General features: G+C 67.5%; 2 protein-coding genes across 5 annotated transcripts in view; one reads left to right on the plus strand and one right to left on the minus strand.

Moving 5' to 3' along the window:
- Positions 1-18286, minus strand: part of GNAZ (G protein subunit alpha z) — a 31880-nt gene extending 13594 nt beyond the window's left edge. The window contains exons 1-3 of one of the 2 annotated variants that reach the window (XM_069558411.1): positions 18111-18286; positions 9171-9526; positions 4898-6091 (exon numbers count right to left, since the gene is read on the minus strand). In XM_069558411.1, the coding sequence (XP_069414512.1) occupies positions 4898-5620 (723 nt within the window). In that variant the 5' untranslated portion in view covers positions 5621-6091; positions 9171-9526; positions 18111-18286. The remainder of the gene's footprint in view (positions 1-4897; positions 6092-9170; positions 9527-18110) is intronic. The other variant, XM_069558410.1, reaches the window with a different exon arrangement.
- RSPH14 (radial spoke head 14 homolog) overlaps positions 1-25478 on the plus strand; it is a 49996-nt gene extending 24518 nt beyond the window's left edge. For 2 of the 3 annotated variants that reach the window (XM_069558408.1, XM_069558409.1), the window contains exons 5-7: positions 23415-23640; positions 23875-24011; positions 25178-25478. In XM_069558408.1, coding sequence (XP_069414509.1) covers positions 23415-23640; positions 23875-24011; positions 25178-25416 — 602 coding nt within the window. In that variant the 3' untranslated portion in view covers positions 25417-25478. Of the gene's footprint in view, positions 1-16428; positions 17194-17485; positions 17730-19051; positions 19178-23414; positions 23641-23874; positions 24012-25177 lie in introns of those variants that run through there. The other variant, XM_069558407.1, reaches the window with a different exon arrangement.
- Positions 25479-27729: the final 2251 nt, after the last annotated feature.

Below are 27729 nucleotides of genomic sequence, written 5' to 3' on the forward strand. Positions count from 1 at the left end.
CAGGTACACAGCAGGTGCACAGCAGGTACACAGCAGGTATACAGCAGGCTCACAGCAGGCTCACAGCAGGTATACAGCAGGTGTATAGCAGGCACACAGCAGGCTCACAGCAGGTATACAGCAGGCGCACAGCAGGTATACAGTAGGCACACAGCAGTCATACAGCAGGTATACAGCAGGCACACAGCAGGTATACAGCAGGCACACAGCAGACGCACAGCAGGCACACAGCAGATGCACAGCAGGCACACAGCAGGCATACAGCAGGCGCACACCAGGCACACAGCAGGCATACAGCAGGCACACAGCAGGCGCACAGCAGGCACACAACAGGTGCATAGCAGGTATACAGCAGGCGCACAGCAGGTATACAGCAGGCGCACACCAGGCACACAGCAGGTATACAGCAGGCGCACAGCAGGCACACAGCAGGCACACAGCAGGCACACAGCAGGCACACAGCAGGCGCACACCAGGCGCACAGCAGGCACACAGCAGGCGCACACCAGGCGCACAGCAGGCACACAGCAGGTATACAGCAGGCGCACAGCAGGCACACAGCAGGTATACAGCAGGCGCACAGCAGGTATACAGCAGGCGCACAGCAGGCACACAGCAGGTATACAGCAGGCGCACAGCAGGCACACAGCAGGTATACAGCAGGCGCACAGCAGGTATACAGCAGGCACACAGCAGGTATACAGAGGGCGCACAGCAGGTATACAGCAGGCGAACAGCAGGTATACAGCGGGCGCACAGCAGACACACAGCAGGTATACAGCAGGCACACAGCAGGCACACAGCAGGCACACAGCAGGCGCACACCAGGCGCACAGCAGGCACACAGCAGGTATACAGCAGGCACACAGCAGGTATACAGCAGGCGCACAGCAGGCACACAGCAGGTATACAGCAGGCGCACAGCAGGCACACAGCAGGCATACAGCAGGCGCACAGCAGGTATACAGCAGGCGCACAGCAGGCACACAGCAGGTATACAGCAGGCGCACAGCAGGCACACAGCAGGTATACAGCAGGCGCACAGCAGGTATACAGCAGGCGCACAGCAGGCACACAGCAGGTATACAGCAGGCACACAGCAGGCGCACAGCAGGCACACAGCAGATGCACAGCAGGCACACAGCAGGCGCACAGCAGGTATACAGCAGGCGCACAGCAGGCGCACAGCAGGCACACAGCAGGCGCACAGCAGGTATACAGCAGGCGCACACCAGGCACACAGCAGGTATACAGCAGGCACACAGCAGGCACACAGCAGGCGCACAGCAGGCACACAGCAGGCACACAGCAGGCGCACACCAGGCGCACAGCAGGTATACAGCAGGCACACAGCAGGTACACAGCAGGCGCACAGCAGGCACACAGCAGGTATACAGCAGGCGCACAGCAGGCACACAGCAGGTATACAGCAGGGGCACAGCAGGTATACAGCAGGCGCACAGCAGGCACACAGCAGGTATACAGCAGGCACACAGCAGGTATACAGCAGGCGCACAGCAGGTATACAGCAGGCGCACAGCAGGCACACAACAGGTATATAGCAGGCACACAGCAGGTATACAGCAGGCGCACAGCAGGCGCACAGCAGACGCACAGCAGGCGCACAGCAGGCGCACAGCAGATATACAGCAGGCGCACAGCAGGTATACAGTAGGCACACAGCAGGCATACAGCAGGTATACAGCAGGCACACAGCAGGTGCACAGCAGGCACACAGCAGGCGCACAGCAGGTATACAGCAGGCGCACACCAGGCACACAGCAGGTATACAGCAGGCGCACACCAGGCACACAGCAGGTATACAGCAGGCACACAGCAGGTATACAGCAGGCGCACAGCAGGCACACAGCAGGCACACAGCAGGCACACAGCAGGCACACAGCAGGCGCACACCAGGCGCACAGCAGGTATACAGCAGGCACACAGCAGGTATACAGCAGGCACACAGCAGGTATACAGCAGGCGCACAGCAGGCACACAGCAGGTATACAGCAGGTGCACAGCAGGCACACAGCAGGTATACAGCAGGCACACAGCAGGTATACAGCAGGCACACAGCAGGTATACAGCAGGCGCACAGCAGGTATACAGCAGGCACACAGCAGGCACACAGCAGGTATATAGCAGGCACACAGCAGGTATACAGCAGGCGTACAGCAGGCACACAGCAGGTATACAGCAGGCGCACAGCAGGCGCACAGCAGGTACACAGCAGGCACACAGCAGGTATATAGCAGGCACACAGCAGGTATACAGCAGGCACACAGCAGGTATATAGCAGGCACACAGCAGGTATACAGCAGGCGTACAGCAGGCACACAGCAGGCGCACAGCAGGTATACAGCAGATGCACAGCAGATATACAGCAGGCACACAGCAGGTGTACAGCAGGCACACAGCAGGCGCACAGCAGGCGCACAACAAGCCAGCTGACAGCCCACAGCCCACAGCATGGCAAGCCACTGAAGGTGCTCCCGTGAGAACTGACACCTCGCGGCCGCCTGGCCTGTCCCTCTGGGGGCCCCGCCAGCGAGGCCGGAGCAGGCTGACAGCAGGGTGCTGGGGCCCTGTCTGGGGGGCACTCGGGGGCACTTGGGGGCTGTCCGGGCGGGTGGGCACCCGCGGGGGCCACAGCTGAGCTCATCATCTTTTCCACCCTGACGGTGGGGGGCGGTGGGGCGCTCCACAGAGGGTGGGTGGGGTCGGGCAGCCTGGCTGGGCCGGTGGGCTCGGCCTCTGAGCTGTCCTCATGCCAAGGCAGGGACCCGGGCACCAGCGCCGGCCCATGGCACCCACGGGTGACGCCTGGGCTGAGCTCCGGCAGCCCAGCACGGGGGACGGAGCCCGGGCCGACTCAGGACCGCTGGAACCCTCCTGGGACCAGGGCCCGGCACCAGGCCCGAGGCTGCGCGTGGCTTCTGCGACCCGCGGGCTGCCAGGGTCCACGGACACCCCGGAATCTGCCCCTGCCCAGGGGCTGCCCTGCACGCGCCTCGAGCCCAGCGGTCTTGACGTCACCCTTGGCAACACGCTGACGCAGAAGCCGGCAGGGGCGGGAGGGGGCCCTGGTGGGGGGAGACAAGGCTGCAGACGCCGAGTGGGGGGCAGGGGTAGCTCCGCCGGGCCGCGTCAGGAGCCTGGCACTGGGTCGCGCCCCCTCTGGTTTCTCAGGGCCACCCGGCCTCCACCGGGGCTCTTGGAAAGGCAATGGCAGGGGCAGGGCAGGGGGCAGCCCTGCAACCCCCTCCCTGGCAGCCAGCCCCCGTTGTCGACTCAGGGCGGCATTGTCTCCGCCCGGCAGTGTTTGTTTTCCATCGAGATACTGCTGGTGGAGCATGAAAGGTCAGAACCACTTGGAATCCAGTGAATTTCCAGCCCTGCTTGAGTTTCTCATTGAGAATCTCCTTTTCTGGTGAACAGTCACCTCCCCAGGCCTGCCGAGCCCAGGCGGGGGGCAGGCTGGGGGTCTCTCGCTCCAGGAGACACCGTGACGACCCACGGGCCTCGGAGAAGCCGCCTGTCCGCCTGGCCATGCGGTGGGCTCAGCCAGGCGGCTGCTTGCCCACACACGACGGGGCCCTGGTGTGCAGAGCGGCAGTGTGTGGGCGCCTGCCGGGCGGGCATGATGCCTGGGCTGAGACCTGATGGGCAGGGTGGGGGGCAGGGGACAGGGCGGCCACATGCCTCCATGGAACGCAGGGCGCCCCGGGGCCTGGCCCCCCCGCCCCTCTTGACCCAGCACTCCTGCAGGCGCAAGCTCTGTGGCAGGATGCGCCGGCCAACAGCCTGGGCACCCTGCCCAGTGCCCAGGGAATTCACCCCGCCTGTCCTCTGGTCCTGGAGATGACAGAGGAGGTGGCCTGGAGATCTGGGCCTCAGGGCCCAGGGCCATGACTCAGACCCCCCCCCCAGGGTCCTGCCTGTCTTAAACCCTCTGCTGGGGGGCTGCCCGGCCACACCCACCCCTGTACAGCTGAGCGGCCCCCAGCACTGTGGCTCCTGGCGCCCGGGGTCTCTTGCCCAGCTGGGCCTGCGGGGCACTGCCCAGCCTCCTTGCCGGGGGCCTGCCTCCCAGCCTGCCCAGCAGCTCCCGTCAAGCCCCAGTGGCTTCAGCCCCAGGCCCAGCTGCCCCTCGGCAACCTCCTATACTCGCCCACACGCTCAAGGCTGAGCTTACAGGGCAGTCCCCAGCCTGGGCAGAGGGCCTGAGAGAATTCCCAGTCCGTCCTCGACCCCAGGGACGACGCCTCAGAGGAGTTCCTTCACCCTGCGGCTGACGGATGCTCAGGACTGGGTCAGGTCGTGGGGCCGAGGTTCCTGGGACCGAGCCTGGTGCTCAGCTGGGGGGAACCGCCGCCCGGGCCCACGACTGGCCGCCTGCCCGCCTTGGTCCTGCCAGCAGCCAGCCTCAGTCCCACCTCCTGGGCCCCTCCCCACACATCTGCTGCCCCCGACCTCACCCGCAGCGAAGCCTTTCGGGGTGCCAGCCCTTTTCCTCCCTGCCCTGGGAGGTCCACGGGCTCTGAGGGCTGGGGGGCAGGCCCCAGCTGGCCCACTGCACCCGAGAACAGCAGGCATGGGGTGTGGCCTGCGCGCAGCACCAAGGTGCAGGCCCCCTGGGCACCGGCCCCGCTAGCACCCTGAGGGCACCGTGGCCCAGGGCAGTCTCCCTGCCCGGGGCTGCGGGTATAGTGGTTACTTGGTCAGAGTGGGCCGGGGGTCCTGGAATGGAGTGACCACCGCGAGCTGCGCTCTAGGCGGACGTCCTGGCGGCAGGCGCCGACCCTGCGGTCCTCGCGGGGCGATGGCCGCCGGCTCCCCGTGAAGGGGCCCCGGGCCGGCGCGCGGAGGCGCGGAGGAGCCGCGGCGCACTCACCGTCTGGTTGTCCTCGTAGAGCTTCAGGTCGTAGCCGCTGAGCTCCACGCAGAAGATGATGGCGGTGACGCCCTCGAAGCAGTGGATCCACTTCTTGCGCTCCGACCGCTGGCCGCCCACGTCCACCATCTTGAAGGTGAGCTCCTTGAAGGTGAACTTGTTCTCCACGATGCCCGTGGTCATGTCCCGCGAGCGCAGGATGTCCTCCACGGTGGGCACGTAGTCGGGCGCGGCGATGCGCTCCAGGTCGTTCAGGTAGTACGCCGCGTTGTCCTCCAGGTGGTACTCGCTGGAGCGGCCGAAGCAGGCCTGCGCGCCGGGGTCGGCCCACAGCCGGCGCATGACGCCCAGCAGCTCGGGCGTGATCTCGCCCTTGCTCTCGGCCGGGCCCGTGAGCGCGAACAGCTGCACGGCGTCGTAGGCGCGGTCGGGGTTGTGGAAGTCGATCTTGAGCGCGGCCAGGGCGCGCACGATGCGCGTGAGCGAGTCGATGGCGTTGTAGACGATGAGCGGCTTGTACTCGCGGCAGGCCTCCAGGTTGAAGCCTCCGCTGTGCAGGATCTTCATCTGCTTCACCACGGTGCTCTTGCCCGAGTTGCTGGTGCCCAGCAGCAGCAGCTTGATCTCGCGCCGCTGCCGCTGGCTCTCCGAGCGCAGGTGGCGGTCGATGCGCCGCGACCGCCGGGCCGCCTCTTTCTCCTCTGAGCTTTGCCGGCATCCCATGGTCCGGCCGGGCAGCACCGGGGGCCCACCAGCCGCGGGGCGAGCTCGGACGACGACGACGATGCTGAGACGCTGCCGAGGCGGGAGGCTCGGGCCCGACGCACGCACGCACGCACGCGTGCCCCGGCGGTGGGAGCCGGTGCAAGGCGGAGGCGCTCAGTGCGCCTCGGGGGGCGAGGCCACGGCCCGCTGCAGCCCCTGCCCCGGCGCCCCCGCTCCAGTTGGCATGGCGCTCCCGCCGCGGGAGGCGGCCCAGCCCCTCCTCAGGGACACTCCGCCGCCCCCCAGGCCCGCGGGGCCACCTCCGTCATTCCCTGTCCTCCGGATGGCGGGAGGCCGGCTCGGCTGCTGGTGGCTGGGGTGCGGCTCCCAGGTGCGTGACTGGAGGGCGGGTCCCCGGTATCGATGCTGACGTCCAGGGTTCTCCCTGCAGCCCCGGAGGCCTCGATCATCCGATCATCCGCCCTTCACCTGCCAACGAGAGAACAGCGTGAGCCTCCTCCCACACAGGCCAGCAGGGCGGGGAGCCCTGGACGGGCCTGGTGGGCGGGGATGAGGAATCAGAGCCCTTCCCTTCCGTGGAGCTCACCCCGCAGCCCAGGGCGAGGGGCGCACCTGGAGACACCCCAGAGACGCCTCTGCTGATGGCAGTGACTGCACAATTGGCCAGTCGGCGCAGCCCCAGCAAGGCTGGCCGTTTGGCTTAGAGCAGAGACCCCCAGATGATCCCCACTGGGCATGCAGGGGCCGCACAGAGCGAGTGCTGAGGACGACGTGAACACTATGTCGGCAGCAACCACACGCGTGAACCCCCAGTGTGCACGTGTGCACACACGTGAGCAAGGGCCTGTGAAGTCGCCCCGAGCAGCAGTGAGCTCTAGGCTGTGACAGTTCCAGGGGCTCCTCCATTTGTGCCCTAAGAAAGGTCTGCAGACAGGAGTCCCCACCGGGAGCCGGGCGGGCCCAGCGGCTGCTCCCTGGTCCGGGTGCTGACTCCGCCCAGCCCTTGGCCAGCGGCTCTGCATGTCTGGTTCCGGCCCAGCAGCCGCCCAGGGCTCCCGGGGGCCCAGCCTCCTGAAGGTAATGCCTGCCACATTACCGGGGTGCCTGGTGGCGTCAGTTCTGATTTTCTCAATTTCGGGTCATGTGCAGGCCCAAGTGACCAGCTCCCTCAGCTGGTCGGCGACAGGGACAGAGGTCAGCCAGGGGGCAGGTCCCTCCCGCTGTCCAGGGCCACCAGAGACACGCAGGCCCCCCAAGGTGACCCCCACACCCTTCAGGACACAGTCCAGCCCAGGCAGGTGACGTGGCCCGGGGTCCAGCGGCCCCTCTGCATGCAGGGCGGCGTCCGGACAGACAGCACCGACGGCCGTCCTCACGGTGCTGTGCACAGCCCCTCCCCGGGGGGCCTGGGGGCCCATCCGCAACCCACCTGCTCCCTCATGGGCCTCCTCAGGCCCCCGTACCCCCCCAGTGGGCTCCCCCCTCCCCACCACGCCCACCCCTTCTCAGGCCTCTCCTACGGGGTTGAGACCCCTACCAAACACCACATACACAAAAATTAACCTAAAAAAGAGCAAAGACCTAAAGCTATAGAACTCGCAGGGAAAAGCAGAGCAAAGGCTGCCTGATCCTGGGTCCTGGCATCCATTTCTGGGGCGCGACACCAAACACACAGACACCACCACAAACTGGATTTCATCAAAAGTTAAACGTTTCATTAAAAGTTAAAAGTTAAAAGACGGCGTCAGCAGGCTGAGAGGCAAGCCGCAGAATGCAGAAAACGCCCGCAAACTGTGCACCTACTGAGCGACCAGCTTCGAGCATGGAGAACTCCCAAAACTCACGAGGACACACAACCGGAGTCAACGCTGGAAACGGACTCAAGTGGACGTTTATCTAAAGGCACGCGAATGGCCGAGAGCACGTGAAAAGACGCTCAGAATCGCTGATTATCAGAGAAACAGAAATCAAACCCACACTAAAGAACCACCTCACAAGCTGTGAGGGGAGTTACTCCACGAAGAGGGTGGAATCCCTGCAGACTGCTGCTGGGAAAGCCCGCTGGTGCGGCTGCCGTGGCAAACAGCCCGAAGGGCCCTCAGAACACGAAACACACATCTACTCCACGACCCGGTGAGCCCACTTCCGGGTGCAGGCCCGAAAGCACCGGCCCCGGGTCTCAGCGAGATGCCCGTTCACGCGTGTTCACAACAGTGCTATCCCTCAACGGCCAAGAGGGGAAGCAGCCCCGCGTCCACCGACGAGCCCGAGGGGCAGACAGACTGGGAGGGAAACGTTCGTCAGCCTCGAAGGCAACGACGCTCGCAACGCGAGCCACAGGGGATGGACTTTGGGGCCACGACGCTCAGTGAGGCCGGCCTGGCCTCAAGGGCAAGCGCTGCTGTGTGATTCCCGGCGGTCCCGGCCCGGGTCACAGGCATAGAGGCCGGAGCTGACGGTGGCGCGGGCTGGGGGCGGCAGGGGCGGGGCTTAACAGGGAAGGCATCTCGTTTTAGGGAGACGGGCAGGTTCTGGAGACGATGCCGGTCGTGGTTGCACGTCGTGAACGTGCTTGATGCTGGGGGACTGCACCCGTTTACACACGGTTGAAGGGGCTTTCCTGGAGGTCCCGCGGCGAGGTATCCACCTGCCAGTTCAGGAGATGTGGGTTCGACCACGGGTTTGAACCGAGAGGGTTCCGTGTGCCGAGGAGGAGCAACTACCACGCCCAGAGCCCGCGTTCCACCAGGACAGGAGCCTCCGCAGTGGGGCCCCTGCGCACCCCAACCTGGGAGGGGCCCCTGCTCCCTGCACAAGAGAAGAGCTCCCCGCGGCCAGAGGACCCAGCACGGCCAAAGAGAGGCGAGTGAAGACACGTTTAAAGAATGGTTACGCGTGTTTTAACGCCCCCGTGAGAAAGGTGGGGCTGCTCACGTGGCGCCTGACCGGGGTGGCCACAGGGCACCGCGGGGGTCACAGGGGAATGTGGCCGGGGGCAACCGTGCCCGAGGGGTGGGCCGTGCGCGGATTGTCAGAACCAGGCCCAAGGCCCCCGAGAGCCTCCCAGCAGCTCTGCGGGGCTCAGCCACAGCCCTGGGGGTCTCCGCGGTGGGCTGGCACTTTGGGTCCGATTGGGCTTCCTGGGACCCCTGAGGGCGCCTCCAGTCAGCCCAGAGGCACAGGCCCGGGGCCGACGCCACGTTCCGCCCTGGCCAGGAGCCGCCCTCCGGTCCCCAGCACCTGACACCTGGGAGTCCTGCTGTGGCGCCGCTGGGTCCGCCTGGATTCCATTGAGGCGTGGGGCTGGGAGAGGCAGGCGGGGGGCGCAGGGGATGGACTGAGCAGGGAACTTAGAGGGCAGGACCCCGACAGGAGGGGAGAGACGCGGGCGGGCGAGCAGGCCGGCCCAGAGCCCACGGTGCACGCCGGGGACCTCGTGGTGCGTGTGCCGACGTGCTGTGGCCACACGCATGCAGGTCTGTGCGCCGCGCGTGGTGTGTGATGAGGGCTGCACGCGGACTCAGGGCCCTCACCCACAGTTACTCACTGGGCTGGCCGGCGGGCAGTGGGGGTCTGCTGGAGACTCTCGACCGAGGAGGGCGGGCATTGGACCAGAGGCGGCAAGTGAGCGGTGATGGGGACCCGGCTTTAGAGCGAAGGCTGGGGTGGGGTGCTGGGCTGCGCGGGGCCGGCCTGGGGGAAGCAGAGGACGCGTGGGGCTGGCCTGACAGCGGGGGGCAGCCTACTCTCCGGGTCGGGTGGGCCGAGTACCGCGCTCCGTCTGGGTGTGAACAGCACCCCTGGATGCAGAAGGCTCTGCACGTAGCTGTCCCAGGGCCGGAGGGGACGGCTGCAGCTGGCTGGCGGGCGCCCCGGGGTCTGGTCCAGGCTGGGAGGGGGACCCTGGTGGGAAACGGGCTCAGTGTTCACAGGTGGACCAGCCCGGGCTCCCCGACTGCTGCGAGGGCAACCGCGTCCTCTGAAGCTCCACCCTGGCCCCCTCAGCCGCCTCGCTGACCCGTTTGCCTGTGGACCCGGGGGGCCGCCTGGGCAGGACCTCAAACCCAGAGCCCACTCCGGACCCTGCGGCTGGAAGCCGCCCTCCCTCCCACAGCCTTGAGAGAGATGCTTCCCCTTGGAGCCTCCCTGTTCCGACCTCGACCCCCACCCTGGCCCCCTCCCCGGACACGCCCCTCTCAGGCCTCAAGTCACAGGGCACGGGGCCACCGGGGCCAGGGCGGGGTCTCGGGCTCCGTGGGGCCCTGCACATCCGGTGCGCTGCCCCCTGGACGCCCCCCGGGGCCTGGCCCAGCCCTCCAGCCCCATGACTCCCGGTCCTGCCGCCGCCCTCCCCGTGGCCACGTCAAGAGCTGGAGCACGGCTGTGGGATGGCAGCCCCTACTGCGTGCCCAGAGGCCCCCTGCGGTCCCCACCCCTGGTGCAGGCAGGGAGGCCAGGGCCAAGGTCACCTAGGGTGTCGTGCCCAAGCCGGCCTAAGCCAGAGGGTCTCTGGGACGGAAGACGGCTTATCGGCTTAGGGGGCCGAGGAGCCCTGGACCCGGCGGGCGGGGCGGGCTCGTCCCAGAGCCGGCTTCCTCCAGGGAGGCAGAGATGAGACAGGGGAGCCCCCGCCCCCAGGAAAGCCTGCTCTACACTGAGCCCTGGGCTCCCGGGCAGGGCTGGGCTTGAGGGGGCCTGTGGGGTCTGAGCAGAGGTCACTCGCTTGGCCAGCCGTGCGGGGGGATCAGGGGAGAACCCCAGGGCTGGCACAGTCAGGCAAGACCACCCCAGCACCAGGCCGCAAGCCTGACGCTCTAGAGAGCTGCGCCTGGACTGACGCCTCCATGGGGACCTGGGGGCCGCCGGCCTGAGCCCCAGCGCCTGGGGCCTGGCCACGCGCCTCTGCCACGGGCCTCTGGGCCGGGATCGTCTCTCACTCCGGGCCCCGGCCCCGCCCTCCTGGACCACGGTCCCTGCTGACCCCACCCCCGCCTCCCAGGAAGGACGCGTCTCTGCCCCCCGTGTAGGCCCGCTCAGCTGCGCTCCCACGTCCCGCGACGGGTGGATACTCGTGTCCGAGCGCCAGGCCCCGTGTGCCCTTGCTGGGCCTGCCGGAGTTCGGCCTAGGCCCATCTGCGGCCCCCGCAGGCCTGTGTCCTTCACCTGCAGCTCTGACCTGCCTGCACCCACTGAGCGCGAGCTGTGGCCCCAGGACGTGGCTTTGACCTCGGGGCTCATGGCCCCACCCGGCTGGCCCAGGTCCACAGACACGTGGGGCGGTCTGCTCGCGTCCTCGAACTCAGGGCAGCTGTGGGCTGGGCCTCGGGGACGCTGTGTCCCCGGGAAGCCGGCGCAGTGGGGTCCGAGGGAGGGCCTGGCTGCACCCTCGGTGTCTGGGACCCATAGGGCACGGCCTTCACTGCCGTCCCTTGAGCACGGCTCCCGCGTCACCCTCACGGGGTGCCCGGAGCTGGGCATGGCGCCCTGGGTGTAGGACTCAGGTCTGGGAAATGGGCAGTGCCCCCGGGGCTGCCTGTGGGGTGGGGGGCCCTCCGACCCCCCAGGACCCCTGGCGCCAACACAACCGGTCACCTGTTCTTGTCGTATGTGGCCCCGTCTTCCCTAAGCTGATTGCCTTCTCACTGAGACATCTCTGCTTTAAAATCGCCCTCGACGTTCTGCTTCGCAGGAAAGCCCGCGTCGCAGCTCTGACAGAAGGACCGAGGCCAGCAGCGTCGTAGCTGCCAGTGTGGGCACTGCCGGGGGCAGGCCATGGGCCCGCTCCCGCTGGACAGTGGGGTCAGCAAGACCGGGGGGTGGCAGCACGCGGCTCACGGGCTCCACACGGGGGCTTTCCCCTCAAGGGAAGGGACAGAGGAGGAAGGCAGCCGACCCGGGGGAAGGGTACCTCTCGCAGCTTGGGGTCTCAGGCCCTCTCTGTGGCCCGGCGACCACCCAGCCCCCAGCATGCAGAAGGGCGCACCCAGGCTGAACCCCTCCCTGCTGGACCCCCCGGGCGGGGGTCAGTGCCGTTCCCTCGGCCTCGCTTGGCATGGACGCTGTCTCAGAGGACTGCTCCGCCCTGACCCCCTCAGCCCACCTCATCAGACCACAGCCTGAGGCCCTGCCGATGGGCGACCATCCTCACCCGGGCCCGTCTGACCGCCGTGCTGCCGTCGGGGGCCTGAGCTGGGTGTCAGGCTCCACTCTGGGCTCGGGGACACAGGGGTGGGCCTATGTACCCGGGGCTTGTGTTCTGGTGGGGGAACCGGGGAAGGGCAGCGCCATGGAGATGGGAGTAGGGTGTGTGTTGGAGGGCTGCCCCAGGGAGTGTGGCGGGAGGTCCAGGGAGCTGACGCTGGAGGAGACAGACCATCACACGGGGTCGGGGAGGCCAGGCTGGGACACCTGGGCTGACACTGCCCGAGAGAGGACTCGCGGGGCAGCGGGCACCTGCTGGGCCTGGTTACAGGCAAGCCCGCCCCAGCAGCGTCCCTCCCACGGTTCCCCAGGGGGTGGCTCAGTGTGGGCTCCCTGGCAGGGACCCCCAGGGCCCAGAGGGCAGAAAGTGCATGCTTCCCACCTGGAGACACCCATCCTCCAGAGCCGGCGCTGCTGGCGCGGGAGGCGGGGGCCTGGCTGACATCACTGCGGCAGAACCAGACTCTCTGCTGCTCCCGGACACAACAGCACCTTCTGAGATGACCCCTACGTGCCCAGATGCCAGGAGCACTGGACAGGACGGGGCAGGCCGCCCTCCCAGCACCTGCCCCCTGGGCAAAGCCGGCCTCCCTCAGCATACTCCCCGCTGCCCACAGCACCCTGCCCGTGCCCCCCGCTACCCACAGCACCCTACCCGTCCCCCCACCCTGCCCATAGCACCCTGCCTGCGCCCCCTCACTGCCCACAGCACCCTGCCCATGCTCCCACCCTGCCCAGAGCACCCTGCCCAACCTCCCACCCTGCCCACAGCACCCGGCCCACAGCCCCCCACTGCCCACAGCACCCTGCCCACACCCCCCCAAGGCCAGGGAGACTCTGCCCCTGAGCGCCCAGCCGTAGCAGCGCCTTTGAGACCTGATGCCTTTCCCAAGGGACCCTGAACCGAGGTTCTGGGGACCCCCACCCAGCAGTGGGTCAGGACCTCCCCCAGGACAGGGCCTTCCTCAGCCTCGCCCAGCCCCGGCCCTCCTTCTTGCAGGCCGAGGCCCCAGGCCCTGCTCTGGACTGCCCCCGACCAGCCAGCAGGCCCCGGCTCCCTGCTCCCCGCTCCCAGGGGACACAAGGCAGAGCCACTCTGAGCTCAGCACCCGCCGCCCCAGCGTTATTTATGACCCCCTCCCATGACACCGTGGCTGCCTAACCTGTGGCTGGATCAGCGTGTGCAGCGGCGCCCTCACGCTTGAGGGACGCTGGTTCCGCGGGGCGGGGCGGGGCGGGGGCTGTGGGCAGGTCCTGTCACTAAGGTGTCCCGCGGCCCACAGGTACCCGGCAGGAAGCCGTTGCCAGATGAACGCACCCCGACCTTTGTACTGAGCAAGGGAGGGGCCCGCGGGGACTTCCGGGAAGCCTTCCAGCAAGGCCGGGGCGACCCTCGCCACAATGGACAAGGTGTGTGCCTCGCACACCCTGACCCAGCCTGCCAAGCCCCCGACCCAGGCTGGCCCTCAGGCTGGTAAGCCTGCAGGCCCCGTGCCACTCGCCCCACCCTGAGGCCCAACGCAGGCCCCACCCCCCCACCCCCCACCCCCATCCTGGGCACCCAGGTGCCGCGCACGGCCTTCCCTTCCTCCCTCTCCTGCCCCAGAAGCGCCCAGGACAGCCAGGAACGGGACTGGCATGCCTCTGCACTTCCAGAGCGCGGGCTGTGCTTCCACCCCTGGCCGGGGGACAAAGACCCCCGCGTCTGCGCAGCAGGGCCGAAAAGCAGGCCAACGCGCCTGGAGAGCGGGCCGCGGGGCCGCGTAGGGCAGGGCCCAGCCCCGGACGGGGTGGCTTCCTGGAGGCGGCCGGCCTGGACCCTCCTCCCGGCCGCCGCCCGCCGGGCGAGGCCGGGGATGGGCACGCGTGCGTGGAGGTACCACCGAGGCAACCGATGCCTGGCACCGGCCCAGTGCTTCCGGGAGACAAGCAGATTTTGGCCGAGGACAAAGAGAGTTTGATTAATCAGAAATTGGATAATGGAGGCAACACTCTAATTATTTTTTCTTCCCGGCGTTTTCTGGAGAAATATGTTTGCACAGCGCGTCGGAGGTAACGGAGAGGGTGAGGAGGCAGCCACGCCAGGGGAGAGCCCCGCACCCACACGTGCCGGCCACGGCTGGGGGGTCACTCTGAGGGGCCCCAGGAAGCAAGGGGGGACAGGTGGGCAGGCCGGAGGCACGCACACACCTCGGGTCAGCTGGGCGCTGAGCAGGAGGTCAGGGCACCACAGAACCAGGAGAGGTGGGGGCCGGAGGAGCTGGGGAGGGCGCGGGTGGTCAGCGGCTGCCGGCCGCAGGCGGGACCCGACGGTCTGTGACCCCCACCCCCCGCCCCAGCCCGGAGGATTCTAACAGGCTCCCTCCTTAGCACTTTCACGGATCCTCCAGGGACTTCTCTGCAAGAGAGTGCCACCGTCAATTTAGAAGCAAGTAGCTCCAAACCCTGTGACGTGCAGCAGGTCCCTTTGGAAAAGAGACGAACTCAGGCAAGCCATTGTCTGTGAGGCTGCGCACCACGTGTGCCCGCTCCTGCCAACGGGCGGCCCAGGCCGCCGCCATCTGGCCGTGCCTCCCGCCCGAGGGCCAGGGCCCGTGAACAGAGCGGGAGAAGCGTGGCGGGAGGGCCGGCAGCCCCTGCGGCCAGCTCCGGCCCAGCCGCCCATGGGCCGGGGGTGGGCGCTGGCCCGGGGCGCCACCCCACGACGGGCCTTGCTGGGCACACACACAGGGCTCCCCGGCCTGACGCTCTGCTGCCACGGGCCTCACAGATGCTTAATGACCTGTAACGCAGGCCCCGCAGACGGTGCAGCTGGCCCTGCTCTCGGTGCTGAGTCCCCGCGGGGGACACCACCCCTCCCGCCAACATGCTCCTCCGGGGCCCACCCGTCCTCGACCCCGAGGAGCCTCGCCGGCCCCCGTACCCCGGCTCCTGGTGTACGGACCTCAGGGCTCCAGCACCCGCCAGCTCTCCCCTCAGACCACCACACGCGCCTGGGTCCACCCGTGTCGCTCCTGGCTCCCCGCGTCCCATTCAGCTTCTGCGGCCTCCTCCTCGCCGAGGCCAGCCCCGTCCTTCCTCTGCCCCGTCGGCAGGCCCGCTTTCAGTTGACCCCTGCGTCCGACCCCTTCTCAGCGCCGGGCCCTGCCCTGGGTCAGCAGCCCCTCACCACGAACGCAGCGGTGGGCCTCTTTTAAAAGGGCAATCCCACCCGCCCGGCTCCCCACAGCGGCTCCCTGACCCCCGGGCCTTTGCAGCGGCCACCCTCCCCCTGGCACTCTTCCCTGGGGGGCATACAGCTCGACCGTCGCCTCTCCAAGGCGCTGTGTTAACAGCTGCGCCACAGAGACGCCCCTCCCAGCCACCACGCTGGTCTCCTTCACGGCAACTGTCCTGCCTGATGCCGGTCACGGGGTGTCCGTCAGTCCTCGGGGCCTGAGTGTGCCTGCCCCTGCACTGGGCACGGCCCGAGCCCTCGCATAAAGATCAGCCAAAGGAACCCGGGGCTGAGCCGGGCGAGCGGGTGAGGTTCCACTTCCCCGGGGGGGGCCCAGGGAGACAGGTGGTCCCTGCGGGCTGGTCCCTGTTAGACAGCTTACTTGCGGGAAGTGCCCGCCCTGGCCGTGTGGACGCCAGGGAGGACCACACAGGGGCGGGCAGGGCTCTCCTGCATCTGCCTGCGGCGGGGACGGAAACAGGCTGGGGGGCCGGGGGTTCTGCGCCCGCCCGCCCTGGGGCTCGCCGCGCTCCCCAAGGCTGCACAAGTGTCTCAGGGCCCCCACCAGGGCTGAGCCTCAGTGTCCGCCCCGACGTCTGTGTCCGCTTCCCGGGGCCGCCTCCCTGCCAGCCCACAGAACCGGCCCTGGGGCTCGGCCGCCCTAGGCTTCCTTCCTGGGGTGCGGGGTGGCTAACCCACCTCCTCCAGGGTTCCCGCCAGGCCAGTCGCGGCTGGCAGCCGGGAGCACACCACACAGAGTCCGGGCTCTTCGAGGGCCGGCGTGGGGCAGTCAGGGAGGCCGTGTCCTCGGGGCTGTGCAGGAGGGCGGGCGTGGGGCAGTCAGGGAGGCCGTGTCCTCGGGGCTGTGCAGGAGGGCGGGCGTGCGGTCATCGTGTGTGCCCACGGGCAGCCTCGCAGTGGGGTCCAGGCTGCTGGGGCCATGCCCTGAGTCTGAGGCCAGCCCTCCCCGCCACTTGGCTCTGCGTCCCCCCTCCCCAGCCTCCTGCGTGGGCCCTGGGCAGCCTGGCCACGTGCCCCTGGCTACCCAGAAGTTCCTGGGATCGCCGGAGAAGCTCCGGACAGTTAGACCAGGAACCTGTCCTCCCGGGACTCCAGGAGACAGCAGGGCTGAGAAGCAGGGGGGAGGGCAGGGCAGAGAATTCATTCCCTGTGCGCCGCCGTCTGGAGTTGTGTGGCGAGCAGCTCCAGCCCCCTGAGCACAGGCCACGCCCCACGAGGGCAGGCAGGCGCCCCGCTCTCCCTGCAGCGAGCTGGGCCTCAGCCAAGAGCGGGTGTGTGTCTGGGGGGGCGCACCACACAGATAGACACACAGCCCCTTCAGGGGGAGGGCAGACACACCCTCGGCAGCGGGCAGGCAAACAGATCCAGAGCGGAAGGTCACCCTGGCCTGCCGAGGGGCACGGAACTGACTCTTCACCTCCCATCTGAGAAAATCAGCGTCTGTACAACACACGAGCTCTACCCCAGACGCCAGCGTCTTGTCCGTCAAGCGTGAGGCACGCTGAAGGCACAGTGCTGCCTAACCCAGGGCCTCCCGTGCCATCGGCCCCTCCCCGGAGACCCCCACGTCTCCACGGTTACGGCTCAGGAAGGTGTGCGCCCCGGAGGAACAAGGCCACCAGCTCAACACCGTCACCCTCCGTGCGGGCCAGGAAGGGGCAGCCGGTTACCCAGGAGCCCAGCCCTGCTTGGAAGGGCCGGCGGAGGCCGCCAGCACCCGGGGTCTTCCAGGCTCTTTCCCGGTCCGCTGGGCTCTGGGCCATGCCGCTGCCCCTCACTCGGGTGAGGACACTGCAAGCCTCCCCAGAAGCGGCCACCGCTGACGGGCGCAGGGGGTTGGCTGTGCCTCCCGTGCTCCAGCCTCGGGCAGCCTCCGCCCTTTCTCGCCTGACCTCCGATGCCCCTGCCAGACCCAACTGCCTGAATGGCCCCGACGTCCGTGCCTCAGTCCACGCTCTGCCCTCTGCCTGCCAGGCCCACCCCAGCCGTGCGTGTGTCCTTCAAGCTCCAGTTCAAACGTCACTTTGCCCACAGGGCCCAGCTAAGTCCGGTCCCACCCAGGGGCTCCCTGACGACACCCACCCTCAGGGCTGAGTTCTCCGAGGAGCAGACACTTGTCCCTCCTGGGGCGGTGAGTCAGTCCCGGGAGGGCAGGGCCAGTCCACTCCCACCCCAGCACTGGGGCCTAGGGGAGCAAAGGCTCAGTAAACATTTGCTTAATTGAATTTGGCCAAGGAGCCTCCTCCAGACGGGAGCAGAGGGACACGATCTCCGGTGGGGGTGGGGGGGGGGAAGAGGGAGAAACCAGCAACCCTCCTAGCAGGTGGGCCCCCGCGTCCCCAGACAGACACAGGGCTCCCAGCCTGGGTGCCGCCCTCCCATCCCCTTTCTCTGCTCACAGAGAACCCCGATTCTCGGCCTAGGCGGATTTCTGCCACCGACGCCCCGGGAGGCTCGGCTGCCACCCTGAAGCCAGAAGAACCCTTCGGGCCCCGGGCAGCAGCGCACTGAGCCCCGGCCGAAGGCCCGCTCCTCCCCCCACCCCCCGCACCCCAGGGCCCCCACCGCCTTTTAAGGGAAAAAGAAATATCGAGCCGGGAACATATCGCAACGGCAGCGGGTCGATGTTCGCCTCTCGCTCTAAACGCCTGCGAGGAACCTGCTCGGGTGCGAGAGCGACGAGCGAGAGTCGTGCGTCCCCCGGGGGCCCAGGCCTCGGGGACCCACGCCTTCCGCTTCAGCCCAGGCCACGCGCCGGCCCCTCACCATCCCCGTCGCCGCCCCGGGAGGGAGACCCCGCCGCACCCGCAGCTCGCCGGCCCGCGCCCCGCGCCGGCGGCCGCCCGGGGGTCCCCGGCCCGCCGCACCCCCGGGCGCGGCGCCCCTGCCCGCACCTGCCGGCGCGCGGCGCCCCTGCCCGGCGCGCGGGCCCCCGCGGCGCGCCGCCCCGCGCCCGGCCCCCGCATCCCGGCGCCCCCCGCCCCGGCCCAGGCGGGGCCCCCCGTCCGCACGAAAGGCCCGGGCGGGGTCCGGGGGCCGCCCGCTCACCTCAGGGCCGCGGCCGAGCTGCTCCGGCGGCGCGGGGCGGCGGCGCCCGCGCGGGGACGTGACCGGGCCGCGGGCGGCGCACACGCTCCGCCGGCCGGGCTCCCTCCGCCCGCTCTCCCGCGCCGCCGCCGCCCGCGGGTCCGCCCGCCCGCCCCGCGCCGCGCCGCGCCGCCGGCAGGAGGCGGAGCCGCCAGCGCGCAGTGTTGCCGGGCCAACCGCGGGCGGAGGCCCCCGCGCCCGCCGGCCCGCCGCCCATTGGGCGGGAGCGGCTGACGGACAGGCCCGCGGCCCAGCGACGGCGGGCCGAGGGGGCGGGGCCGGGGCTCCGTGCGCTCCGCGGCCCCGCACGCGCGCGCCGCCCGCTCGGCCGGCGCCCGGAGGGGCCCTGCGGTCTCACTGCGTCGAGGCCGGGCGCCCACCCCCGCTCCCCGCCGCTGCCCCCGGGAGGCCGAGTGCGCGAGCGGTGCGTGGCTCCGGCCGCGTCCGCCGTCCCCGGCCCACATCCCAACCTAGCCTGAGCTCCGCGACCTTGGACACCCGGTTGACCTCTGTGAGGCCTGTTTGCAAAGTGGGGCTAGTGGCACCCGCTGCCCTGACGTGTCGCGACGGTCGCCTAGGACGTGGGAAAGGGCCGTGCGGACCCAGGAGGTTTACGCCAGCGACGTTTTGCCGCCATGGAAGGGGTCTTCGTCGTCTTTGCTGCTCGGGCCAGCAGGGTTAGGGCTCATCAGGGTTCCTGGCAATCCTGCCACAGAGCGTTTGCCTTGGAAGGGAGGGTAGGAGAGTGGGAGGGGCCCAGGAGCGGCGCCTCCAGACCAGCGAGGCGGGAGGGAGCCAGTTCTGTTGAGGCCAGGGCCCATGGGCGCCATCGGGAAGCTCACAGACTGCTCGGATGCTCAGCAAAATGCAGCGAAGGGCAGTCTGCCAGCTTCTGCTTTCAGTTTCAGGGGGAGCTCATCTGCGGGCCTCAGAGCCAGGAGCCCCTTGTCCCTGTGGGGCTCAGGCCAGAACCGAGATGTCAGTGCACCCCCGTCCTCCCGTTTGCGCCGTGCGTCTCAGAGCCCCAGGTACACGCAAATGCTCCTGCAGATGCCCCTCGCTAACCCTTCTTTACCCCCCTACACCTCCTGGTACGGTCACAGTACGAGGGTCAGGCCACTTGTTGGCTGAAGGAGATGGGGTGGTGGGCCAAGCCCAGGGACCGGACAGATGTCGGTGGTGGACATCCCGAGGTGGATGACTCACCGAGGGCTAGACTGGGTCTGACGTGTGCTGGCTGCAGGTGGCCCCTGAGGACCAATGGGAAGTGGCCGACCGCCAGGCCGGGTCAGGATGGGCTTCTGCCCAGAGGGCCACTCAGAGACCAGTGGTCGTGACAGGCCCTGCTCCGGGGCGGTGCGGAGGAATCTGGGGTTGAAGCACAGCCCCGACTCCGCCGCCACCCCCTGTACACGCTGGAGGAGTGACTTCGCCCGGATGAGCCTCAGCCGCTGCTCCTGCCACAGGGGACACGAGCAGGTGGTCGGTCCCGAGAGGGTGATTCCGACGGGAGATGCACGTTGACACGTGTTCAGAGAGGGGCGGGGGCACCTGGGGGACCAGGGGTCCAAATTCAGCTGTTCGCAGAGGCACGTGTAGCTGTGAGCATGGGGAGACCCCGCAGGGCAGCCAGGTATGAGATGAGGGGCCCGACGAGCCTGGCTGCCGCCCGCCGCCCCCTCAAGCCCCCGGCCCCCCGACTGCGGAAGTGAGTGCTTCCCCCACCTCGAGCAGCGACCATCATCCTCCTTTCAGCAAAGCGCTCTCTCTGCACTCGGGATGGAGGGGGCCCGCGAGCTGGGGCAGACCGCCGAGCGTGAGCCACGTGCGGCCTGGACGAAGCCAGAGGGCCAGCCCAGCTGGAGCCCCGAGGGTGCCAGCCACCCAGGCTGGGGCAGGTCAGGGGACGGTAGTAGCTGCTGGAGGCCCTTGGATGGGACTGCGCAGCTTGGCCTAAGAACCGCGGGAGAGTTTTGGGTCTCAAAATTTAAGGAGGAGGATGGCAAGGTTCACCTCCATTTCTTTTTACAGTCTTCACGTTTATTTACAGTAGGCCTGGTCCCGCAGTGTGCAGTCAAGTGTAGAATCAAGTATGAAAACGTCAACAAGTCAGCCCAGGGACAGGAAGAAAGATAGTCCGTCTGTGAGGCTCAGGCCAGGCCGGGAGATGACGGGTGACCTGGCATGTCTGGGAATGGCCCGATGGAGGCTGGGGGCCAAGAGGAGCCAGTGCGGGGAGTGGGGCAGGATGCCAGAGCGGGGGGAGGCACTTGTGAAGCCCTCGGAGGAGCCGCTGGAGAGGTGCAAGCTGGGAGGGGGGCGTCCCAGGGCCGCGGGGTGGGGGCACCTTGGGAGGAAGACGTGGTCACCGTGTCAGGCGCTCCTGAGGGGCCGAGGAAGTTGAGGACAGAGCAGGGTCCCCATGAGCCAGGGCAGGTGCGAGGGTGGAACGGGGGCCGCAGGAGGCTGAAAAGACGGACAGGCAGGTGGAGGCCAGGCCTGCTGCGGTCTGGGCACTCGGGCGGATGCCAGGCCCTGGGGCCGGGTCCACACTGCCCAGGAGCGCAGGACAGGAGAGCACAGCGCAGGCTCCGTGGGAGAAAGGGGGACGGGGCTCCCTGCTGATTGAGCCCACTCAGCATTCAGGAAGTGGCCGAACCTCCACCCCAGCAGTTCTACGCCTGGGGATCACGACCCTCGGTCCCAGCCATTCCTGGCCCAGCAGCTGCGCTGGACCGGGGTCTCCCTGGGCACAGGCAGGGGTCACGCTGTTGCTCCACGAGGCCCAGCTCCCCCGGGGCCTCCGGGGCCCCTAGGGCCTGGAATGCCTCATCTATGCGGGTCAGCTCCAGGTGGACGACCGTTCTGCTGACTTTCGCTCTGGCCTCCCCACCGCCCTAGGGCGCCCCCTTCTGGCCAGCTCTTCTCCGAGCCCCACCTGTCCATCCTGCTCACCCCAACCCCGCCGCTGGGTCTCGGGCTGCCGGGGGTCCTGATGGGTTTTTCTGACAGGTTTCTTTGGGGTCTGTGCACCACCACTGCCACCCACCCCCCCAACTAGAACAAGCCAGATCTGGGTTAGTTATAAATAGCCAGGCCTTCGACTCTCCTTTTAGCTGAAAAGCAGCGAAGTGAGCGAGCAGAGAGGCGCACCCCGCACACGTTTTATTTTTAAATCTCCCGTTTCCAAATGAGCCAGGCCCAGCAATGCTGGGAAGGAAAGCCCTGGGCAGCTGAAGGCCTTGCCTCTCCCTCCCGCGTGACTCTCGCTGCTCACCTGTCCACAACAGCACCTTCCCTGGGCTGGCTCGGGTGTGGAGACCCCACTCAGCCCTGATGGGTGGTGCAGCCCCCAGGCAGGAACCACATCCCTCGGTCGGCCAGCACCGTCCTTCTCGGAGGGTCAGACGGTCACCTCTGCACTGGGCTGGGGAGCGGCAGTCCAGACGGCTGTGGCTGAGCAGGACTGGCTGGGAGGCCCGAGCGGAAGGCCCGGGTGTGCTTATCTGGTGGTGGCTGGGCCGGAGAGCAGGGCTGAGGGGGAGAGGGTGCTCAGACCCCGAGGGGCAGGCGGGGACCGCCGAGAGGTGTTCCTGCAGGGTGGGAACTGTGCAGCCTTTGATACCCCTCCCACCCCTCACCCGCACCTACAGGCCCCGGCCTGCAGCTGGAACTCTGTGGGCTCTGAGACCCTTGCTGTGCCAGGCCTGTGTCCGGGCACACGGGGATACTAGTCCCTGACGCTAGCCCCCTCCCACCCCTCCTGCTCTGACACCGCACTGCCCCCTGCCAGGTGGGCTTGTGCCAGTAACGACACCAGGCTCCGTGAGGGTGAGCGGCTGTCTAAGATCACACAGCTGGATAGTTAGGAGCCCACCGTGGTTAGCCTTCTGCCTTCAATCCCTGTGTGTCCAACCACGGGACTTCCCTGGCAGTCCAGTGGCTAAGCATCTGCTTTGCTGTGTAGGGGACATGGGTTCGAGCCATGCTCAGGGAACTAAGGCCCCAGGTGCTGCAGGGCGGATGCTGAGCCCGTGAGCCACGACGGAGACCTAGGGCCGCCAAAAGTAAATATTAAAAAACCCCACAACTTAGAGAAGCCAGTACTCTCGAGGCAACAGGAAAACGCTTTTCCTGAGCTGTGAGTACCTGGAGCAGAAACGGGCGGCGCTGGTGGCTCCACCTGATGCCCCAGCAGCGCGCCAGCCAGGGGCACCGGGGGCACCGGGGGCCCTGCATGCACTGCCCTTCCTCTCCGCAGGCCCCTGTCACGCGAGCTCTCGAGGACCGAGGGCGGAAGGCTGTGCGATGTCTTCAAAGGGGAAGTCCCTGGGTGCTAATTGGCACTCAGAGACCTGTAGGCTAATTAACCTGTTTATTTGTCTCTCTGGAGTAAATTAGAGGGTTGAGCCGGGGAGGCAGGAGACAGCGGTGGCAGCTCCAGCGGGGGACTGAGGACGGCTTCACGGTGGGCGGCCTGGGCTGCTGGGGCGGGGTGGGCTGTCGGGCGCCCTCCTTGGGGGCCCACTCCCTGCCCTGTGGGGGCTGCTCTGCCAGCAGCTCTGAGCACTCAGGAGCACCCTGGGGTGCTGCCTGGCCATCTCTGGGGTCTCCTCTCGGCAGCCAGCTGTATGCTGACGCCCTGGGTGGGCAGGCTGGGAGGAGTAAGTCAGAAGCTTTCACGGGGGTTGGGCAGGCGGCTCCAGGCAGGGCCCCTCCCTGCTGGGCACTGGGCCCCTTCAGACCCCTCGGCTGGACTCTGGACCACCCGCCCACTGTGGTTGGGGGCGCAGCCCTTTTTACGTGAGACGCTAAACCTTCCTCCTGTACCTGGCCAGCTTTCTCTCCCCATCCCCGGGGCTGGCCGGGTATCCCAGACACGTCACGTTGTGGGTGGAAGGAGAGACTGATGCCCCCCACCTCCATCCCAGGCTTCCCTCTGGTTCATGGTGGTTGGGGAGGGTCATGGACCCCCCGTGTGCCTGGGTCCCGCAGGGGCGGCTGCTGCCCCTCAGGCCACTGTTCCAGGTGGGTGCCCCCCAATCCCAGGTGGCCAAGGGCTGGACCTTTTGGGACCCTCCATGACCTCACAGTTCCCACCCCAGCATATCAGCCGTGGTTTCAGGCCCCTGCTTGGCAGCAGGAGAGGATGGGATTTGTAATTTATCTGGTCGGATACTGCAGGCCCCCCGGCAGTCCTCCGGCTTCCAGCACACGTGACAGGTGGTGGGTGGCCACCGGCCCATATCCGCTCCCACCCCGCAGGGGCCCTGGGCATCGTCAACAGCGGCCTGATCCCCTCGCTGGTGTGGAAGCTGCAGCGGGAGGAGGAAGAAATCCAGGCGCTCCTGCTGGACACGCTGGCCGCCTGCCTCACGGAGGACGCCACCGAGGCGCTGGCCAGCCGTGCGGTGCCCTTCCTGAAGGAGAAGCTCCTGAGCGCCAACAGCGGCATCCGCAGCAAAGCCGCCCGCACGCTCATCGCTGTCAGGTGAGGCCCCGGCTGGCCGCCCCCCGCCCCCGGCCTGCTTGTGCCCTGGGGGAGCAGGACCCCTCCACCAGGGCGGCCCAGTAGTCCTGTGCCCCAGGAGGCCCCCAGCCCCGCCCCCTCCCGTGAGGAAGGGAGGCCCAGGAGACGCCATCTGCCCAGTCGGGACAGGGAGCCCAGGGCGTTGAGGCCCTCGTGAGCCAGGGTCGCCGTGCTCACAGCCTGTGCCCGGCGCAGTGTCCCCCTGGAGGGCAAGGTCCAGCTGTGGCAACATGACGTCATTCCCATCCTGGTGCACCTGCTGAAGGACAGGGACGAGGAGGTGCAGGCCAACGCGGCGGGGGCGCTCATGAACGCCGCGGTGACCACCGAAGGTGAGGCGGCCCGGGCGGGGGTCTGCCGCCTGCCCCGGGGTCGCCGCGCCCCCGACTGGCCGGGCATCGCCCCCTCCAGGGCGGTCCTGGGCTCCGCCCTCTTCTTCTGGGCCCCTCCTTGTCATCCTCTCGGTTCCGTTTTGGAATTCCTGCCTCTGACCCGGCCCTTTGTGAACCAAAATTCTCAACTGACTCGCTTGCCACACCCGTGAGCCAGTCCTCCTGAGGTCCCGGCGGACAGACGGTGGAGCCCAGCAGTGCTCTCCTCAGTGGGCAGGGGCGGGGGGCGAAGAGGAACTGAGGTTACCCCCCACCCTGACTCCCACACTCAAGTCAGCACCCTGGGTGGTCGGAGGGGCCCGGACTGGTTCCCTGCCTGGAGGCGGGGTCCGTGCAGCACCTTCCGCCGCCTGCACCAGCCGGGTCCACTGAGCTTCCTTGCTGTCCCCCCCTGCCGGCTGCCTGGGCCTCTGATCCTCAGTCAGTGGCAGACCCCCCAGCGCTGGGAGTCCCGCTGCTCCCCATTTGCCCTGAGGAGCCCCCCCCGCAGCCCCCCGGCCACCCCCACCCCCGCCCGCTCTGGGCCACGCTCAGTGTTCCCCCGGGCGTCCTGGGTGGGCGCCTGGAGGGCTGGGGGCTCTCAGGGGACCCTGGCGACACGGGAGTTTGGGGACGTGAGGCCACTTTCCCTGAGCTGGCATTCCTGCCGAGGGACCCTGAGCTCCCGCGGCAGGCCAGGCCCCAGCGGTGGTAGGGCGGGCAGTGGAGACGCGGATGCCTCGGCCTCTGAGGTCTGCGGCTTGGGGGCCTGGGGGCGCGAGACAGAGCAGAGGGGCGGGGTGTCCTGGGGGCAGGGGTGTGGGGTGGACCAACAGGATGAGGGGGGCCGCCTGGGCCAAGGGGGCTGGCCAGCCTGACAGCAGCGAGAAGTGATTGATGCAGGAGGGTGAGGGCAAGCGTGGCCTTTCAGCGGGCGGGGTGGGGGCAGCGACTGGAGTTTAACTTTCAAGAGATCCTTCGTGCTGCCCGGCGAGGCACCTGGTGGCTGGGGAGAAGCCAGTGTGGGAGCTGGTGGGGCCCAGGCTGCGGGCAGGGACGGCCAGGGGGCCTGGGAGGTGGGCAGGGCTCCCCCCACCCCAGGACTACTTGGCACCGGTGGCCGGCAGGGAAGTATGCGGCCCTGGACGTGGAGGCCACCCAACCGCTGCTGCAGCTGCTGACCTCGTCTCTGAGCAAGGCGCGCCTGAACGCCATCAAGGCCCTCACCATGCTGGCCGAGGCGCCCGAGGGCCGCAAGCTCCTGCAGTCCCACGTGGCCACCTTCCGGGTGCTCGAGGAGGACCTCAGCCCGGCTGTGCAGCGGGCGGCGCAGATCGCCATCAAAGTCATCGAGTGGAAGCCCTGAGTCTCCTACCGCACCCCCGGCCCCGCGACTCCACACCCAAATAAACGCACAGGGTCTCTCTATCTCGGTCCGAATGGTGGCACCCGATGGGTCTGGAGTGGGTCACGTGTCTCCTCTCTCTTGCCAAAGGGGAAACGCCCGGCTTGGGAGGACTGGGTCACAGGCTGACCTCGGGTCCCGGGGACGGGTGGGAGGCCTCCCTGCACCCCCCTGCTGCAGTCGAGGCCCCTGGGAGGGCAGAGAGCAGGGATGAGGCGGAGGAGGGGGCTGGACACTGGGGTGAGTGGGCCCTTGGGTGCGGCCCTGCTCCCTGGATCAGCCAGCTTCCCACATGGGATGGCAGGAAGGAAGGTCATGGGTACCACCCCTGTTGGGCTCTTGCTGGAGGAGGGTGAGTTGTAAGAGGACCCCCCCCTGCACCCCAGGGATGAGTGCTCCGCACAGGGTAGCCCCTTAAGGCCTCCCCCTCAAACAGCTGAGCTCCCCAAAGCCAAGTCCCCTAAGTGAGCCTGGGCCGGCCTCCCCCGGCCCTCCCGCTGCTGTCTGCAGGCTAGAGCATCTGTGCCTGCATCTGCGGGGATGGGAGGTGACGTGGCAAGGAAAACAGGCTGCTGGGATGGGCTCATGAGGGGACGAAGAGGCGCGGGGCCCCGGGGGCCCCCAGCCCACCCTGGCTGGCGGTCTGGCTCTGTTTCAGGGTTGGGCTCTTTTGCCTGGGCTGAACCAGGGCCTTGCTCTCCAGGACTCACACCAGCTTTTTTTCCCTCGTTCCATCCGCAAACAGCAGCCCCACTTCCTGTGGGAAAGAACCTCCCACAAAACTAGCATCCCGGGGACTGAGTGCCTTCCCCGCGTCCTCCGGGGACTGAGGCCTTCCCTTACCCAGGAGGGACACAGGGACGCCTGCCTCCCGGGGATGAGCCCCAGGCAGGCCCCCTTGTTCCAGGAGGGGCCGGCTGCCGGGCCCAGGGGGCTTTCAGGTTAACCCTCATAAAGCGGCGCTGTGCTCTGAGGGGCCCGTCGGCCCGCCCCATCGCCCTCCCTCCAGCGCGCCACCTCCTGGCCGCCGAGACCCGAGCACGGGGCCCCTCCCTCCCTGCGGCCGCCGTCCTGGCCCTCCGCCCGGACCCCGGTTGTGCCCCGCTGGTCTGCTCTGTAGAAAGATCCCCCTTTCCTAACCTGGCCGCTCTGTCCCGCTCTCCCGCACCGTCTCGCCTGCCTGGCGGGCTTCCTCTACCAGCTTCCCTTCTCAGCTAGGGCGGCCCGCTGTCTTCTTTCCCTGCAATCTGAGTCGCTACCGCCAGCTCCTCTCTCTCCCGAGTTCCAGACCCCTGCAAGCAACTTGATACCGACCCTTAAATGTCTCCCGGCGAGAATTAATACCAACCCTTCACCAACTGCTTTGAAAAAAAGAGAATAGGCAGGCACACTTCCCAGCTCATTCCGTGAGGCTAATATCACCCCCATCCCCAAACCAGGCAAAGACCTCACGAGGAAAGAAAACTATAGACCAGTGTCCTCTACATGAATAGACACAAGAGCTCAACCAGATGCTAGCAAACCAGACCCAGCCGCGTGGAAAGAGCCTCATATACCACAACCAACAGGCATTTCTCCCAGTGACGCAAGATGGGTTCAACGCGCGACGAGAAACCAACGGAACAGCGGGTGAAGAGAATAAAGAGCAGAAATCACACGGTCACCATCACAGGCGCAGGAAAAAGCACTTAACAGAATCCAACACCCATTTCATTAAAAAAAAAAAAACACCTTAAAACTAAAACAAAATAAAAAACTCTCAGCAAAAACGTCCCTGGTGCTCCAGGGGCCAAGAACCCGCCTGCCAGGGCAGGGGACACGGGCCCGGGCCCCAGGCTGGGGAGACCCTCCACGCCCCAGAGCAGCTAAAAAGCCAGAAATACTGAGCCCCCCACTGCAAGCACTGAAGCCCGCGTGTCCGAGGACCTGGGCTCTGCACAGGGGAAGCCACCCCAGTGAGAGGCCCCACTCACTGCAGCTAGAGAGAGCCCAGGCACGGCAGTGAGGGCCTGGCACAGCCAAAAATAAACACGTAAATAAAGCTTGAAAAACAGCAACATAGGGATAGAGGGAATTTCCTCACGATCACATCTGCAAGAACTCATTGCTAACATCCCACTCGACCGTGAGACGCTCGATGCTTTTCCTCCAAGACTTGGGAGCAAGACAAGGATGTCCACTGTCACCACTCCAAACTCGACACTGTACCGGAGGTTCTAGCTGGGGCCGTTTAGGCAAGAGAATGAAATAAAAGGCATCCGGGTCGGAAAGAAG

This window comes from Ovis canadensis, chromosome 17, assembly GCF_042477335.2.
Source record: "Ovis canadensis isolate MfBH-ARS-UI-01 breed Bighorn chromosome 17, ARS-UI_OviCan_v2, whole genome shotgun sequence".
NCBI lineage: Eukaryota > Metazoa > Chordata > Mammalia > Artiodactyla > Bovidae > Ovis > Ovis canadensis.